The 13585-nt window shown below is 38.2% G+C and overlaps 1 protein-coding gene across 4 annotated transcripts in view; it reads left to right on the top strand.

Moving 5' to 3' along the window:
• The window catches only part of BTRC (beta-transducin repeat containing E3 ubiquitin protein ligase), a 182697-nt gene that overhangs the window by 139983 nt on the left and 29129 nt on the right, over positions 1–13585 (top strand). For all 4 annotated transcript variants that reach the window (XM_045438639.1, XM_045438636.1, XM_045438637.1 and 1 more), the window contains one exon: positions 11510–11741. In XM_045438639.1, the coding sequence (XP_045294595.1) occupies positions 11510–11741 (232 nt within the window). The remainder of the gene's footprint in view (positions 1–11509; positions 11742–13585) is intronic.

Consider the following 13585-nt stretch of genomic DNA (forward strand, 5'->3'; position numbering starts at 1 on the left):
CTGCTCTGTCATATTTTACATAAGCTCTGGGAAAACGTCTTGTAATTAGTGCTGTCATGGAGGATTTTTTTTTTGCTGAAGGATGTTGGAATAATTCATTAGATTATCAAGAAAGGCTTGTGTCCTGAAATGATTAGCACAGTGAAATTTAAACCATTAACGATAACAAGTTTAGAGCTTGCTGCAGTGCAGAGGCACCCGGGGTATGTCTGTGCCTATTTCAATCATTTCTTATAATTAAACATTATGTCCTTTTCTTCCCCCCATCACTAAGACCCATCCAAAAATCCTTTTAAGGTGGCACTGCCTACATCAGTGGGTTTACCAGCCTTGGAGGTGTGTGTAGTTAGTAGCTATAATAATGCAGCAGTAAATTAAACTGCTGTGAGTTTCTTGGTTTAGAACAAAAGAACCTATTGCCCTGAAAGCTATGAAGTTGCATTAGGGAACCCACTGCAGAAACAAGAGCCCTGGTTTTGAAACCTAACAATGCTAAGTGACTATCTGATCTCTTTAACTACCCTGGAAACCTGGAAATAATCAAAAATGGCTTTGTTTTGATTTTGGTGAATTTTTTATATGGCTTTTCCTATAATTAGTAAATAGAAAATTGGCAGGTGTCCAGTCTATAAATAATCATATGTACTGGGACCTTCGTGAGTTCATTTCTAGTGAGTTTTATTTGAAAGAATTGAAGTGATTGTGAGCTTTTTCTTGTTGGTTATTAGAAACAAGTCAGATTCATAATGTGAACTTTCCTTCTGCTGACAAATCTGCCCCTTCCTGTCTTCCATGTTCACTAATCAGATCTGACATATTTATGAGTTCACCTAATATGTAATCATATTTAGTAGAGACTGTTAAAATATTAATGCAATAATCCCACCGAGACATGTGATGTTTACTTCTGTTGAAATGTATGTCCCATTCTATTTATATGTGGAGCCACCGGTTTCTTTTCATTTGCACTCTCACGCCCCCTCACCCCCACCCCAAGAGAAATGGGACAATAGACTACTTTTTTGGTCACTGAAAGTTATAAAGGTTTTTTAAGAACTGAAAACTAGAATGATAAAATCTATGATCCCACTTTTGAACACTCAGTACCTCTCATTCTGCATGTTCAATTTATGGCCAGATTCTTTCAGTTTCTCTTGAAATCCTCTGTTAAATAAAAGATGCCCCAATGCCAGTGGGCCCTTACCCTTCTGGGTTCCTCTTTTGTTTCTGTCTAGCTCTTTAGGAGCTCTAGAGCTGTTCTGGATCCTCTGCCATCACCATGTCCTCATCCCTATGTGTGTTTACTTACCTCTTTCAGTCCTAATCAAAATTCAGACGATACCATTTCCTCTTAATTCAACCAAGGCTATGTTGAACTTATGTAAGAGATATTTTTCCCAAGAAATCAAGGGAAAACAGTAAGAAAAAACTTTAAAGTTATTGCTTTTGGATTCTTATTTAACTAAACCTGGCAACAGCCAATAGAGAGTATAGTATAGACCTTTAAAAAATCCTCCCTCCTCCCTTTTTGGGATGCCTGGGTGGTTCAGTGTGTTGAGCATCCAGCTCTTGATTTCGGCTCAGGTCATGATCTCACAGTTTGGGAGTTTGAGCCCCTCATCAGGCTCTGCATAGACAGTACAGAACCTGCTTGAGAGTCTCTGTCTCTCTCTCTCTCTCACTCTCTCTCTCTCCCTCCTCTTCCTCCTCTCTCTGCCCCTCCCCCACTCACATTCTCTCTCAAATAAACAATTAAAAATTTTTTTTAAAAATTCTCCTTTTTCCCCCTCAGAACTCTTGAATGTTTTACCTTGTTTCTTCTGGCCACAGGATCAAGAACCCTGGTTCTGTCCCCTTCCAGGTTAATATACCAGGTTAAATATTTGAAGGATCAGCCCTATTGAAAAAGTGAGTTACTATTACTGAAGTAAATGTATATTATACCCCAAATGTACAATTTTCAACAGGTCCTCCTTCCTTTCTTGTGAGGATAAAATACCTTTCTTCCAAGTACTTGCTAATCTGCCTGTTGTAATCTTAGCCATGATCACCTCTTGCCTGGATCATTTTATCAGCCTTCTAGCTGGCCTTCCTCTGTTCATGCACCTTGCTCCTGTTATCCCCTCACCATTGTCTACATGGAAGCTGGTATAAATATTTCTAAAGGATAAATCAGATGCTGTCATATTTGACTACTTCAGAACCTTTACACTTAGGATAAAATGCAGACTTCTTATTTACAGAAGGCCTAATGTGATATGGCCTCAGGCCACCTCGCTAACTCATTTCCCAATACTTTCCCCAACATTCACTGTGCCCCAGCCATACTAGCCTTCTTTCTGTCTTTCACGTGAACACACCTTTGACTTCTTGTTTGGGGGCCTTTTCCCAGATCTTCACAAGACTGACCCTCATTATTCAGCTCTTAGCTCAGATGTTACCTCCTTCTGCATCATTTCATGACCACCTCAGTTACAGTAGACTGTACTATTCCCTCCCTGTTTTATGTTAACAATTATTTCGTTTTCTTGACAATATTTATTGGTTTCTGAAATTAACATTTATTATATATTCTCATTCCACTCCTCCCTAGAGAAGATAAACTGTGCCTGTTCACTACAATTTCTCTAGCACTTAGAAAAGTGCCTAGCACAGAATAGTTATTCAATAAATGGTTGTTGGTTGATTGCTAACTCTGAAGTCCCAGCCTTAGTCACAGTTCTTGTCCTATCCCTCCTAAGCTATAGCCCTATCCCCAGCACAATCCTTGCCCATTTTATTCTTAGACTCATTCATCATCTTAATCATTAAATCCCTCTTCCTCTACCATGGGTTTCAATGCTAGTCTTTCCTCAGAGCCCTTTTTTAAAAAATCACCTGGTGTTTATCATGGCAAGTGCACTCCTTTTTTTTTTTTTTTTAATTTTTTAAAAATGTGTATTTGTATTTAAAAGAAAGAGAGAGCCTGTGCACACACGCACTAGCGGGGGAAGGGCAGAGAGAAGGGAGGACAGAGGATCTGAGGCAGGCTCCTCACTGACAGCAGAGAGCACAATGAGGGGCTCAGACTCAACGAACCACGAGATCATGACCTGAGCCAAAGTCAGAACCAACTGTGCCACACAGGCACCCCACAGCAAGTGTACTCCTTAATCCCCATTAACTATTTCACACACACCCCCAAAGCCCTTCCTAAGGCCAGAAAGAATCCTTAAATATCATTTGCCTCTCTCTAGTCATAAATATTACTCTTTATCTAGTCCTTGCACCCCCAATTCCCAATGGTGTCCTGTGTCTAAAACGTTTTTCTTTCTCTACTTACCACACCCTTCCTGCGGCTAAAGCAGAGTTTACATGCCAACTAGAAACATCTATCATCTCACCATCAAATTCAGCCAGTCCATGCTGTGTCTTCCAACCTCTACACATTACAATTAGCAAAGTCAGCTCACTCGATATTGCAGTGGTTGTGGTTAGGCTGGTTGATGTCTGCAAGTGTATATTTCTCCCTCCTGGCCCAGGCAGCAGCTTCAAAGAAATTCATGGTAATTTTGATAGTGGTGCTTGTAATATGTTTTCAGGGGGGAAAAATGTTAGCTTTAGCCTTTGAGGACTAAGCTGAGGACAGTCATATAAATACTTAAGTCCTTTCATTTATGTGCTTGTCACCTGACAGCTTCTTCCTTTCTTTCTTTTGGAGCTAACTGTTCATTGTAAACAGAAAAGCAGAAGAAGAGATGTGCAGGGGTGGCAGAAAGTTAGTGTCACCATTAAACTGAGGTTGTTTGTCAGCTTTCCTAGACATTTGAACAGCAGTGGTTGAGTCATCAAGCTTTTGTTGGGAAAGCCAAATCAATTCTATTGCCACCAGTAACCATTACCCTTTCTCCCATACACTCTAATATACAACCTTTTGATTTTTTAATAATTGAACCTTTTCACTGTGCCCTTGTGGATTTTCAGAGGTTCTCAAATTGAAATTTTGCTACTTTTGCTTTAGCCATTAGTAGAAAAATCTGTATGGGAGAATGATAGAGGGAAAAGGCTTGATAACAAAGACCTCTGAGCTCTCTACAAATGTAATATCTTCGTTACAGATGAAATTAATATTACCATGACATTTATATTTAGGAATACTCTATCCTTAGAAGTTTCAGTTTTATTAAAATTTAATTTACATTCAATAAAATACACCCATTTTAAGTACACAAGTTTGATGAAATTTTAGCAGAAGTATACGTACAGCTGTGTAACAGTCAAGCTGTAGAACATATTCATTGCCCCACAACCTTCCCTTGTGCCCTTACTCAGTCAACCCCATGCCCACATCCAGCCCCAGTCAATCACTTATCTGTTTTTATCATTATAAATTAGATTAGTTGTTCCTAGAGTTTCATATAAGTAGAGTTGTAAAGTATGAGTTTTTGTGCCTGGCTTCTTTTGTTCAGCATGTTTTTGAGATTCATACATGAGATTTTGTGTATCTGTAGTTCATTCCTTTTATTGCCCAGTACTGTTCCATTTTACAGATATATCTCAATTTGCTTAACTCTTGATGGACATTGAGATTTTTTTTTTAACTTGGGACTATTATGAAATATGTTTTCATTTTGCAGAGGAGGTAAATGCCTAGAAGTGGGTCCTATGATAAATATATGTTCAGTTTTATAGAAACTGTGCTGTATGTTCTAAAGTAGTTGTACCTTTAACCATTACTGCCAGCAAAGTATGAGAGGCTCATTTGCTCCTCATTTTTGCCCATATGTGCTATGATCAGTCTTTTTAATTTTAGCCATTGTCATAATTGTGTAGTAGTATCTCATTGTGATTTTAATTTGCATTTCCCTAGTGACTGATGATTCTGAACATCTTTCCATGGGCTTATTGGCCATCCATGATTCTTTTTTTGTGAAGTGTGTATTCACATCTTCGGCCCATTAAAAAAAAAAAGAATTATTTGTTATTATGAAGTTCTAAGAGTTCTTTATATATTCTGAATACAAGTCCTTTGTCAAAAGTATATATTGCAAATATTTTCTCCCAGTTTGTGGTTCGTGTTTTTATTTTGTTAACTGTTTCTTTTAGAAACCAGAAGTTTAAATTTTTGGCACATGCTAATTTATCTATGTTTTCCTTAAGAAATAGTTTGTAGGAGTGCCTGGGTGGCTCAGTCAATTAAGTGTCTGACTCTTGATTTCGGCTCAGGTCATGATCTCTCGGTTTGTGGGGTTGAGCCATGTCAGGTTCTGCACTGTGTGGAGCCTGCTTGGGATTCTCTGCCCCTCCCCTGCTTGCTTGCTCTCACTCTCGCTTTCTCCCGCCCAAATAAATAAACTTAAAAAAAAAAAAAAAAGAAAGTTTGTGCTTTTGTGTCCTATGTATGAAATGGTTACCTGTCTCAAGAGTACCAAGATTTTCTCCTATGTTTGCTTCTAGACATTGTCTTAGCTCCTACATATAAATCCAAAATCCACATAAGTTAACTTTCAGATATGGTTGAAAGTAAAGAACAAAGTCCGTTGTCTCTACATGGATATCCAGATGTTTCATCATCATCTTTTGAAAAGTCTATTTTTTCCTTATTAAGTTATCTTGGGACCTTTCTCAAAAATCAGCTGGCCATATGTAAGTCTCTTCGTTGAGTCTATATTCTGTTTCATTGATCTACATGCTTGTCCTTAGACCAAAGTCACACTATCTTGATTACTATTGCTTTATTTAAGTCTCGAAATTCAGTGGTGTGAATCTTCCATCTTTGTTTCTGTTTTGCAGAATCACTTGGCTGAAGTTTAGGTCCTTTGTGTTTCCATTTAAATTTTAGAGTCACGTTGTCAGTTTGCTTGCTGGGATTTCATTGATATTGCATTGACTCTTATCAATGGATCGATTGGAAAGAATGAACATCTTAACCATATTGAGTCCCATTTGTGAACATAATATATCTCTCCATTTATTTAGGTCTTATAAAATTTCCCTCAGCACCCAGGGCACCTGGGTGCTTCAGTCCATTAAGCATCCAACTTTGGCTCAGGTCATGATCTCACAGCTAATGGGTTCAAGCCCCATATCAGGCTCTGTGCTGACAGCTCAGAGCCTGGAGCCTGCTTTGGATTCTGTGTCTCCCTGTCTGTCCCCTCCCCTGCTGTGCTCTGTGTGTCTCTCGCACGCAAAAATAAATAAACATTAAATTTTTTTTTTTTAATTTCCCTCAGCACTGTTTTGTTGTTTTCAGTTTTACAGGTATTAACACATATGTTGTTACGTTTATTCCTAAGTATTACATTTTTTAATGCTACTGTAAATTGTATAGGCAGACAGTTTTATTCATTTATTTATTTTTTATAAATGAAAATATTTTATTTCAACCAACTGAGCCACCCAGGTGTCCCAGGCAAACAGTTTTAAAAAGTTTTTTTCCAAAAAAAGAAATGAGTATAGTGCTTACCCTTAGCAGGGCTGGCAACCCAAAAAAAGGAGTCAAGGCAGGGCTTATAAGGCTCCTGGTAATCTGTTTCTTGATCTAGGTGCTAGTTACATGGGTGTGTTCACATTCTGAAAGTTCATCAAGCTATACATTTAAGATTATGCACATTTTTTTAATTTTATTTTTTTTTTAATTTACATCCAAATTAGCATATAGTGCAACAATGATTTCAGGAGTAGATTCCTTAATGCCTCTTACCCATTTAGCCCATCCCCCCTCCCACAACGCCTCCCGTAAGCCTCTGTTTGTTCTCCATATTTAAGAGTCTTTTATGTTTTGTCCCCCTCCCCGTTTTTATATTATTTTTGTTTCCCTTCCCTTATGTTCATCTGTTTTGTCTTTTAAAGTCCTCATACAAGTGAAGTCATATATTTGTCTTAAGATTATGCACTTTAAAAAAAAATTTTTTTTTAATGTTTATTTCTGAGAGAGAGCACGAGCAGGGGAGAGGCAGAGTGAGGGGGAGACACAGAATCTGAAGCAGGCTCCAGGCTCTTAGCTGTCAGCACAGAGCCCAGTGCAGGGCTTGAACTCGTGTACTGTGAGATCATGACCTGAGCAGAAGTTGGGTGCCCAACCGAATGAGCCACCCAGTTGCTCCAAAATTATGCACTTTTATGTATATTATACTGTAATGAAAAAATAAAATAGAAAAATACATATTACATAGTGAGAAAGAAATAAGGATTTTCTTTTAAGTTTATATATTTTGAGAGAGAGAAAGCACGAGTGGGGTAGGGACAGAGAGAGAAAGGGAGAGAGAGAATCCCAAGCAGGCTCTGCACTATCAGCATGGAGCCTGACATGGGGATCAAATCTACAAACTGTGAGATCATGACTTGAGCCAAAATCAAGAGTCAGATGCTTAACTGCCTGAGCTACCCAGGTGCCCCAGAAGTATGTATTTTCAAAAGAAGAGGGAAAGTCCAATTCCAGCAGTGTCATAAGTTCATTAGGAGTGTTGATTTATTGAGCACTTTACTGTGTGCCAGGTAGTAAACTAAGCATGCTTTTCTTAGATTATTTTATTTGATCCTCACAAAAACCCAGTGGAATATATTGTGTAATTATCCCCATTGGCAATATGAGGGAAACAAAGACTCAAAAAAAAAAAAAAAATCAAGTTGTTTATTCCATGACACACAGCTAGTAAATCGTGGAGCTGGAGTTTGAAACCAGGTCTTTGTACTACTGTAGGACCACAACTCTTTTTTTTTTTTTTTTTTTTAATTTTTTTTTCAACATTTATTTATTTTTGGGACAGAGAGAGACAGAGCATGAACGGGGGAGGGGCAGAGAGAGAGGGAGACACAGAATCGGAAACAGGCTCCAGGCTCCGAGCCATCAGCCCAGAGCCCGACACGGGGCTCGAACTCACGGACCGCGATATCGTGACCTGGCTGAAGTCGGACGCTTAACCGACTGCGCCACCCAGGCGCCCCGGACCACAACTCTTAAAAAACACAGTGTGGTGTAGAGGTTAAGAGTAAGCAACTCATTCAAAGCAATAATGGGTCTAAGGTGTGTGTTTTCCTACCTCACAAGGAAATACTCTGTTTTGGAAGTTGTGACTAAAATGTAGTACCAGCTGGAGTAGCCCAGACAGTTGGTACATACATGAACTATCAGTTTATACTTCATTTCTAATAGCCAAATGTTTTAGGTCCTATTTATGATTGGATCATTGAAAATACAAGGAAGTCCTGACTGAACTTTAGCTCCTGCAGTGGGATAACCAAATTTGTGAAATCCTTAGGCATTTTTATCTGTTAATAGTCTGATAGCCACTGATCAAAGCATGACTCCCTGTGATTCTAGAAACATCTGGTTTGTTGTAGATTATAAATAGAATCATTTCATTACCATGCCGATTATTGTTCTCTGTTCCTGGCATTTCTGATCTTTAGCAAGAAAACAATAACCTAGGGTAGCATCCAACTCCAACCCATTTCCACCTTTTAAAAGACAAAAAGACAAATTTATAAAAGATGATGGAGGGGGAGGTTTGGGTTGTTGAGATGAGAAGTGGTGTTGGTGAAGCTTGTACACCCACCTATTCATTAGCTCACTAAATCTTACTCCATATTTCACAAATTTTTCTTTTCTGAAATGCAAACAAATAACCTACCCCAAAATAGCTCTGAAGTCCCCCAAGGCCTGTGTCCAACAAGCTTCTTATTAATCATTTTTAGTCTATATCATAGACCACAGTGGCACTTATGCTAGAAAACACCCAACTCTGTATACCAGAGCCTGCTGCTTACAGGTGTCAGCTCTTTCGTGTAAACAGAATGGCTAATGTCATTCTTGACCATACACTTTGAATTGTGTTTCATGGATCATTTGTAAAGAAACCTGCATGTAGGATTTAACATTTAGAAATTAAGCCAGCCTGTGCCTTGAATAGCAGAAGTTGATTATCCAAATTTGATAGTTTTATAGCACGTTCAATATGTCTAGGCAGGTATGAGCTACATAGTAACATTGGCCTTCCTGCCAAATTGGAATTGCCTCAGGCAAATGTGCTGAAGATCTATCAAAGTACTTTGAAAAATGTCCCCAGCTTCAAACTTGCATATGATCCTTGTCTTCTTTCTTTTCTCATACCCCATGTCCAGTCTGTCAGCAAGTTCAGTTTGCTTAGCTTTCAAAGTATACGTTGAGTCCCAATTATTTCTCATTACCTCTACAGCCCTAGTCCAAAAGATTGTTCTCTTCCATGGACTACTTCGAAGTAGTCTTTTAATCAGTCTCCTTATTTCCATTCATGTCCCCTACAGTCTGTTGTTCACATAGCCATGCTCCATTTAAAAGAAGTCAGATCATGTCACTTTAGGGCTTCTAGGTGCTTGTCTATGTGATCTCTCTCTCTCTGTCTCTCTGTCACTGTCTCTCTCTCTCTCTCTCTCTCTCTCTCCCTCTCCCTCTCCCTCTCCCTCTCCATAGCTGCTCGTCTTCCTGAGTTCCCTTTCCAGCATGGTAGCCTGAATTTCTTACTGGGTAGCTCAAGACTCTAAGAAGTAAGCAGAAGCTGAATGTCACTTTCTCCACACTTTGTTAGCCAAAGCCCAGATTCAAAGGCTAAGACAAACTCTGCCTTTTGATGGAAGGAACAGCATTCAATGTTCAGGGAGAGATGGAATTGTTTCAGGCCGTCTTGGAGATTGGCTGCTCCCACCTAAATGACCTGGATGAACTGGCTTGAACTACTCCAGCTTACTTCTTGTTCACTTGGTTCAAACCACCTGGGCCTTTTTGGTGTGCCTTAAAAATGCCAGACAGACTGTGCCACCCAGGACCTTTGCCCTCAAATTCCCTTTGCCCTAGACCATTCTTCCCCCATGTAACAAAATGTCTAATTTCCTCATTTCCTTCATGTCTCAGTTCAGAAGTCATCTCTTTAGGGAAACTATCTCTGACCCCTTAGGCTTAAATAATTATATTAGTTTTTTGTGTTTTTTTAATTGCTGCATAACAAACTACCAGGATAAAATAACACCCATTCATTAGCTTACAATTTTCTAGGTCAGAAGTCTGGCATAGCATGGCCACATCCTCTGTTCAGAGTGTCACAAGGCTGAAATGAAGGTGCTGACCAGGCTGCGTTCTCATCTGGAAGCTCTGGGGGAAAATCCTCTTCTCAGCTCATTGTTGTCAGCAGAATTCAGATCCTTGCCTTTGTAGTATTGAGGTACCCACTTCCTTACTGGCTGTCATCTGGGAGCTCTCTCAACTCCCAGAGGCTGACCACATCCTTTGCCATGTGGTCCTCTTCTTCTTCAGTAACCAATTGGAGAAAGCTCTCTGCTTTTAAAGAACTCATTTGATAGGTCAAACCCACTCCAGTAATCTCCCTATCCTAAGGTCAGCTGATTTGGCACCTTAATTAAATCAAAGCAGTGCCTATGTGTTTGTTCGAATAGCTGAGAGAAGATATATATATATATATACACACACACACATACATACATACCAAAGGCCCAGAATCTTGGGGGGAGCCATCTTAGAATTTTGCCTAGTACAATAATGTATACTTTTTTTTTTTTCTATCCCCTTATTTTTTTTTTTTTAAGTTTTTAATCTTTTATTTGAGAGAGAGTGAGAGTGAGAGTGGGGGAGAGAGGCAGAGGAAGAGAATCTTGAAACAGGCTCCACACTGAGCATGGAACCCAGTGCAGGGCTCGGTTGCACAACCCTGGGATCATGACCTGAACTGAAATCAAGAGTTGGATACTCAACCAGCTGGTCCACCCAGGCGCCCCATATCCCCTTATTTTTCTTAATAGCACTATGCACATTATATTTTCCAGTACTTGGTTATGTTTTTATCTTGCTGTACATACTACAATATAAGTTCCTGATAACAGACACTGTTATTTTGGTTCAGTGTTGTATTCCTAGCACCTAGGACAGTGTTTGACACATCGTAGATGCTCAGTTGATATTTTCTTAATGAGCTAACTAATTAATAGAAAGACTGTATGACATGTAAGTTTGATTTCCTTTTTAGAAGGAAAAGGGTAGGTTGAACATATACATGTTATATTTAAGCTTTATCTCCAAGGTACTAGAGTTTCAGATTATTCATTGGCCTTTCTTTGCATGGAAGGTTTCTTATTTGATTAGTAAAAAATAAGTTGTGAGTAAGTAATTCTATAAATGCCCAGTAACTGGTGTATACAAAAAAAAAAAAAAAGCAAATTAGCTTTTTTGCTTGCTAGCAATAATAACTTAACATGCTTTCAGCTTTCAGTTTTCATCTGTGTATCTCCAAATAATATCTTCCTGTGAACTTTTAGACATGAATGCCTAGTCATCCAACACTATTTCTGATTTACCAACTTACTGTGGTCTTTGTGTGGCTTTCTATGTAATTGCTATTCATAAGCATCCAATTACTAATAGAGTACCAGAGTGAGCTCCATCATATAGACATCATATAGCATGCCAGACCAGAAAATTATATATTTCCCTCATTTTCAGTACTTACTGTTTCATGTTTCTTTTAATCCACTCCTTCTACAGACGAAACTTGCCAATGGCACTTCCAGTATGATTGTGCCCAAGCAACGAAAACTCTCAGCAAGCTATGAGAAGGAAAAGGAGCTGTGTGTCAAATATTTTGAGCAGTGGTCAGAGTCCGATCAAGTGGAATTTGTAGAACATCTTATATCCCAAATGTGTCATTACCAACATGGACACATAAACTCATATCTTAAACCTATGCTGCAGAGGGATTTCATAACTGCTCTGCCAGGTAGGTCTCCGGGTGTTTGTGAGCCATTAATTTGCCTAGAAGATATGTGACAATGGTAATGGAACTAGATCTTCATCTTTCTTTTTAAAAGTCTTTATTAGCTTGATTTTTATAAACTGAGTTCTTTAATGTTACCTTCTTGGGGTATAAATACCCAAAACTTCAAACTCTGGAAATAGAGACTCTTCTTTCCCCAGTCTTCTCTGGATCTCCTACCCTTCTAGTCACCCTGTTCTTATCCACTGAGAGGTACAGATAAAATTTTTTGTGAGGTGCTACCTTGATAATGTGTCTTAGCTTCAAGATATGTTAACTTATGTACTTGGATTTGGATTTCTATGGGAATTTGTCAACAGAATAATTTAAATTATGGGACTGAATTTTAAGTGAGTATTTTGTAAAGAAAGATATCTCAGGAGCCTTGTGACAATAATTTGTAAACACCAGGCTTTGCAACCTCACTGTTCTCAATAACCAAACATTTATCATAAGCTAAATGTATGTTTGAATACACACATGCACAAGCTCACACACTTAAAATACATTTTTTGTGGAAGATGGTGTGGTGGTTTTACTGAATGCTTGATGGTGATCCTAGGATACTTTGTAGACATCAGTATTTGGAGGAAATGCTATCTCGAGGAAATACAAGGTTGTCCTCTGTGTTAAAAGTTTATTTTAAAAGAACATACAGTATCGGGGCGCCTGAGTGGCTTAGTTGGTTGAGCATCCGACTTCAGTTCAGGTCATGATCTCACAACTCATGAGTTCAAGCCCTGCATTAGGCTCTGTGCTGACGGCTCAGAGCCTGGAGCCTGCTTCAGATTCTGTGTCTTCCTCTCTCTTTCTGCCCCTCTCCCATTTGCTCTGTCTCTCTCAAAAATAAATAAAAACATTAAAAAACATTTTTTAAAAAAGCTATAAAAGAACATATAGTACAAAAGATGAGTGAATCTCTAAAATATTATTATATCATGTTTTTATTTTTTTCAATTGTTTCCTGATTATAGAAGTTATAGGAAATTTAGAAAATTCAAAACCATTTAAAATATAAAAATAAAATTTCCCAGAACACCACCATTCAGAGAGAGCTGCTAATATGCTATTAATATTTTGGCATGTAGCCTTACTGTTTTTTCTAGGTGTGTATATTTCCTTCTAAAACGTTTGTAACATTTTTTTCTTCCTGTGTTCTCTTAATGTATTTTCCTGAGTGTTCTTTTAAAACATAATTATTTATGGTATTATATATTCTTTATGGGGGCCAAAACACGTATTATTTAACCCCTTTTTTTTGACACTTAGGTAGTTTAAAATGTTTTTCCTATTGTAAACTTTGCTGTGGTAGACATCCTTATTCACTAGTCTTTTCCTAGGAAGAAGTAACAGAAATATTATTATGAATATTTTCAAGGTTTTTAATACTTGTGCCAAACTGTCCTCTTCAAAAATATGCCAGCCCTCCCCCAAAAGGCATATTACTACTTTGCTTCATCTTGGCCAATTAATTTTTTTGTTTGTTTTTCCAAAATTGGAATTTAAATCACCCTTTAAAACAAAAGAAATACTTATTTATATCTTAGAAATAACCATTTCAAAGCTAAATTTGTATCTATATTTTTTGTTAAATAGAAAAGACTTCTGCCCCCTCTTCCCTCACTGGATTTTGTTTTAGCCATAGGCAAACAGTTTTCATTGTGTGAACAATCTGTGTGTACCTCATTACTGTGCTCTCCCCAGTTACTGAGACATGCTACTATCTCAAGCATATACCACTAAGAATTGAGCAGGAGTTGATTAGATCTGTGTATCCTTTGCCTAATCCTGATCCCTGGTGTGTATCT

This window comes from Leopardus geoffroyi, chromosome D2, assembly GCF_018350155.1.
Source record: "Leopardus geoffroyi isolate Oge1 chromosome D2, O.geoffroyi_Oge1_pat1.0, whole genome shotgun sequence".
In the NCBI taxonomy this organism is placed as follows: Eukaryota; Metazoa; Chordata; class Mammalia; order Carnivora; family Felidae; genus Leopardus; species Leopardus geoffroyi.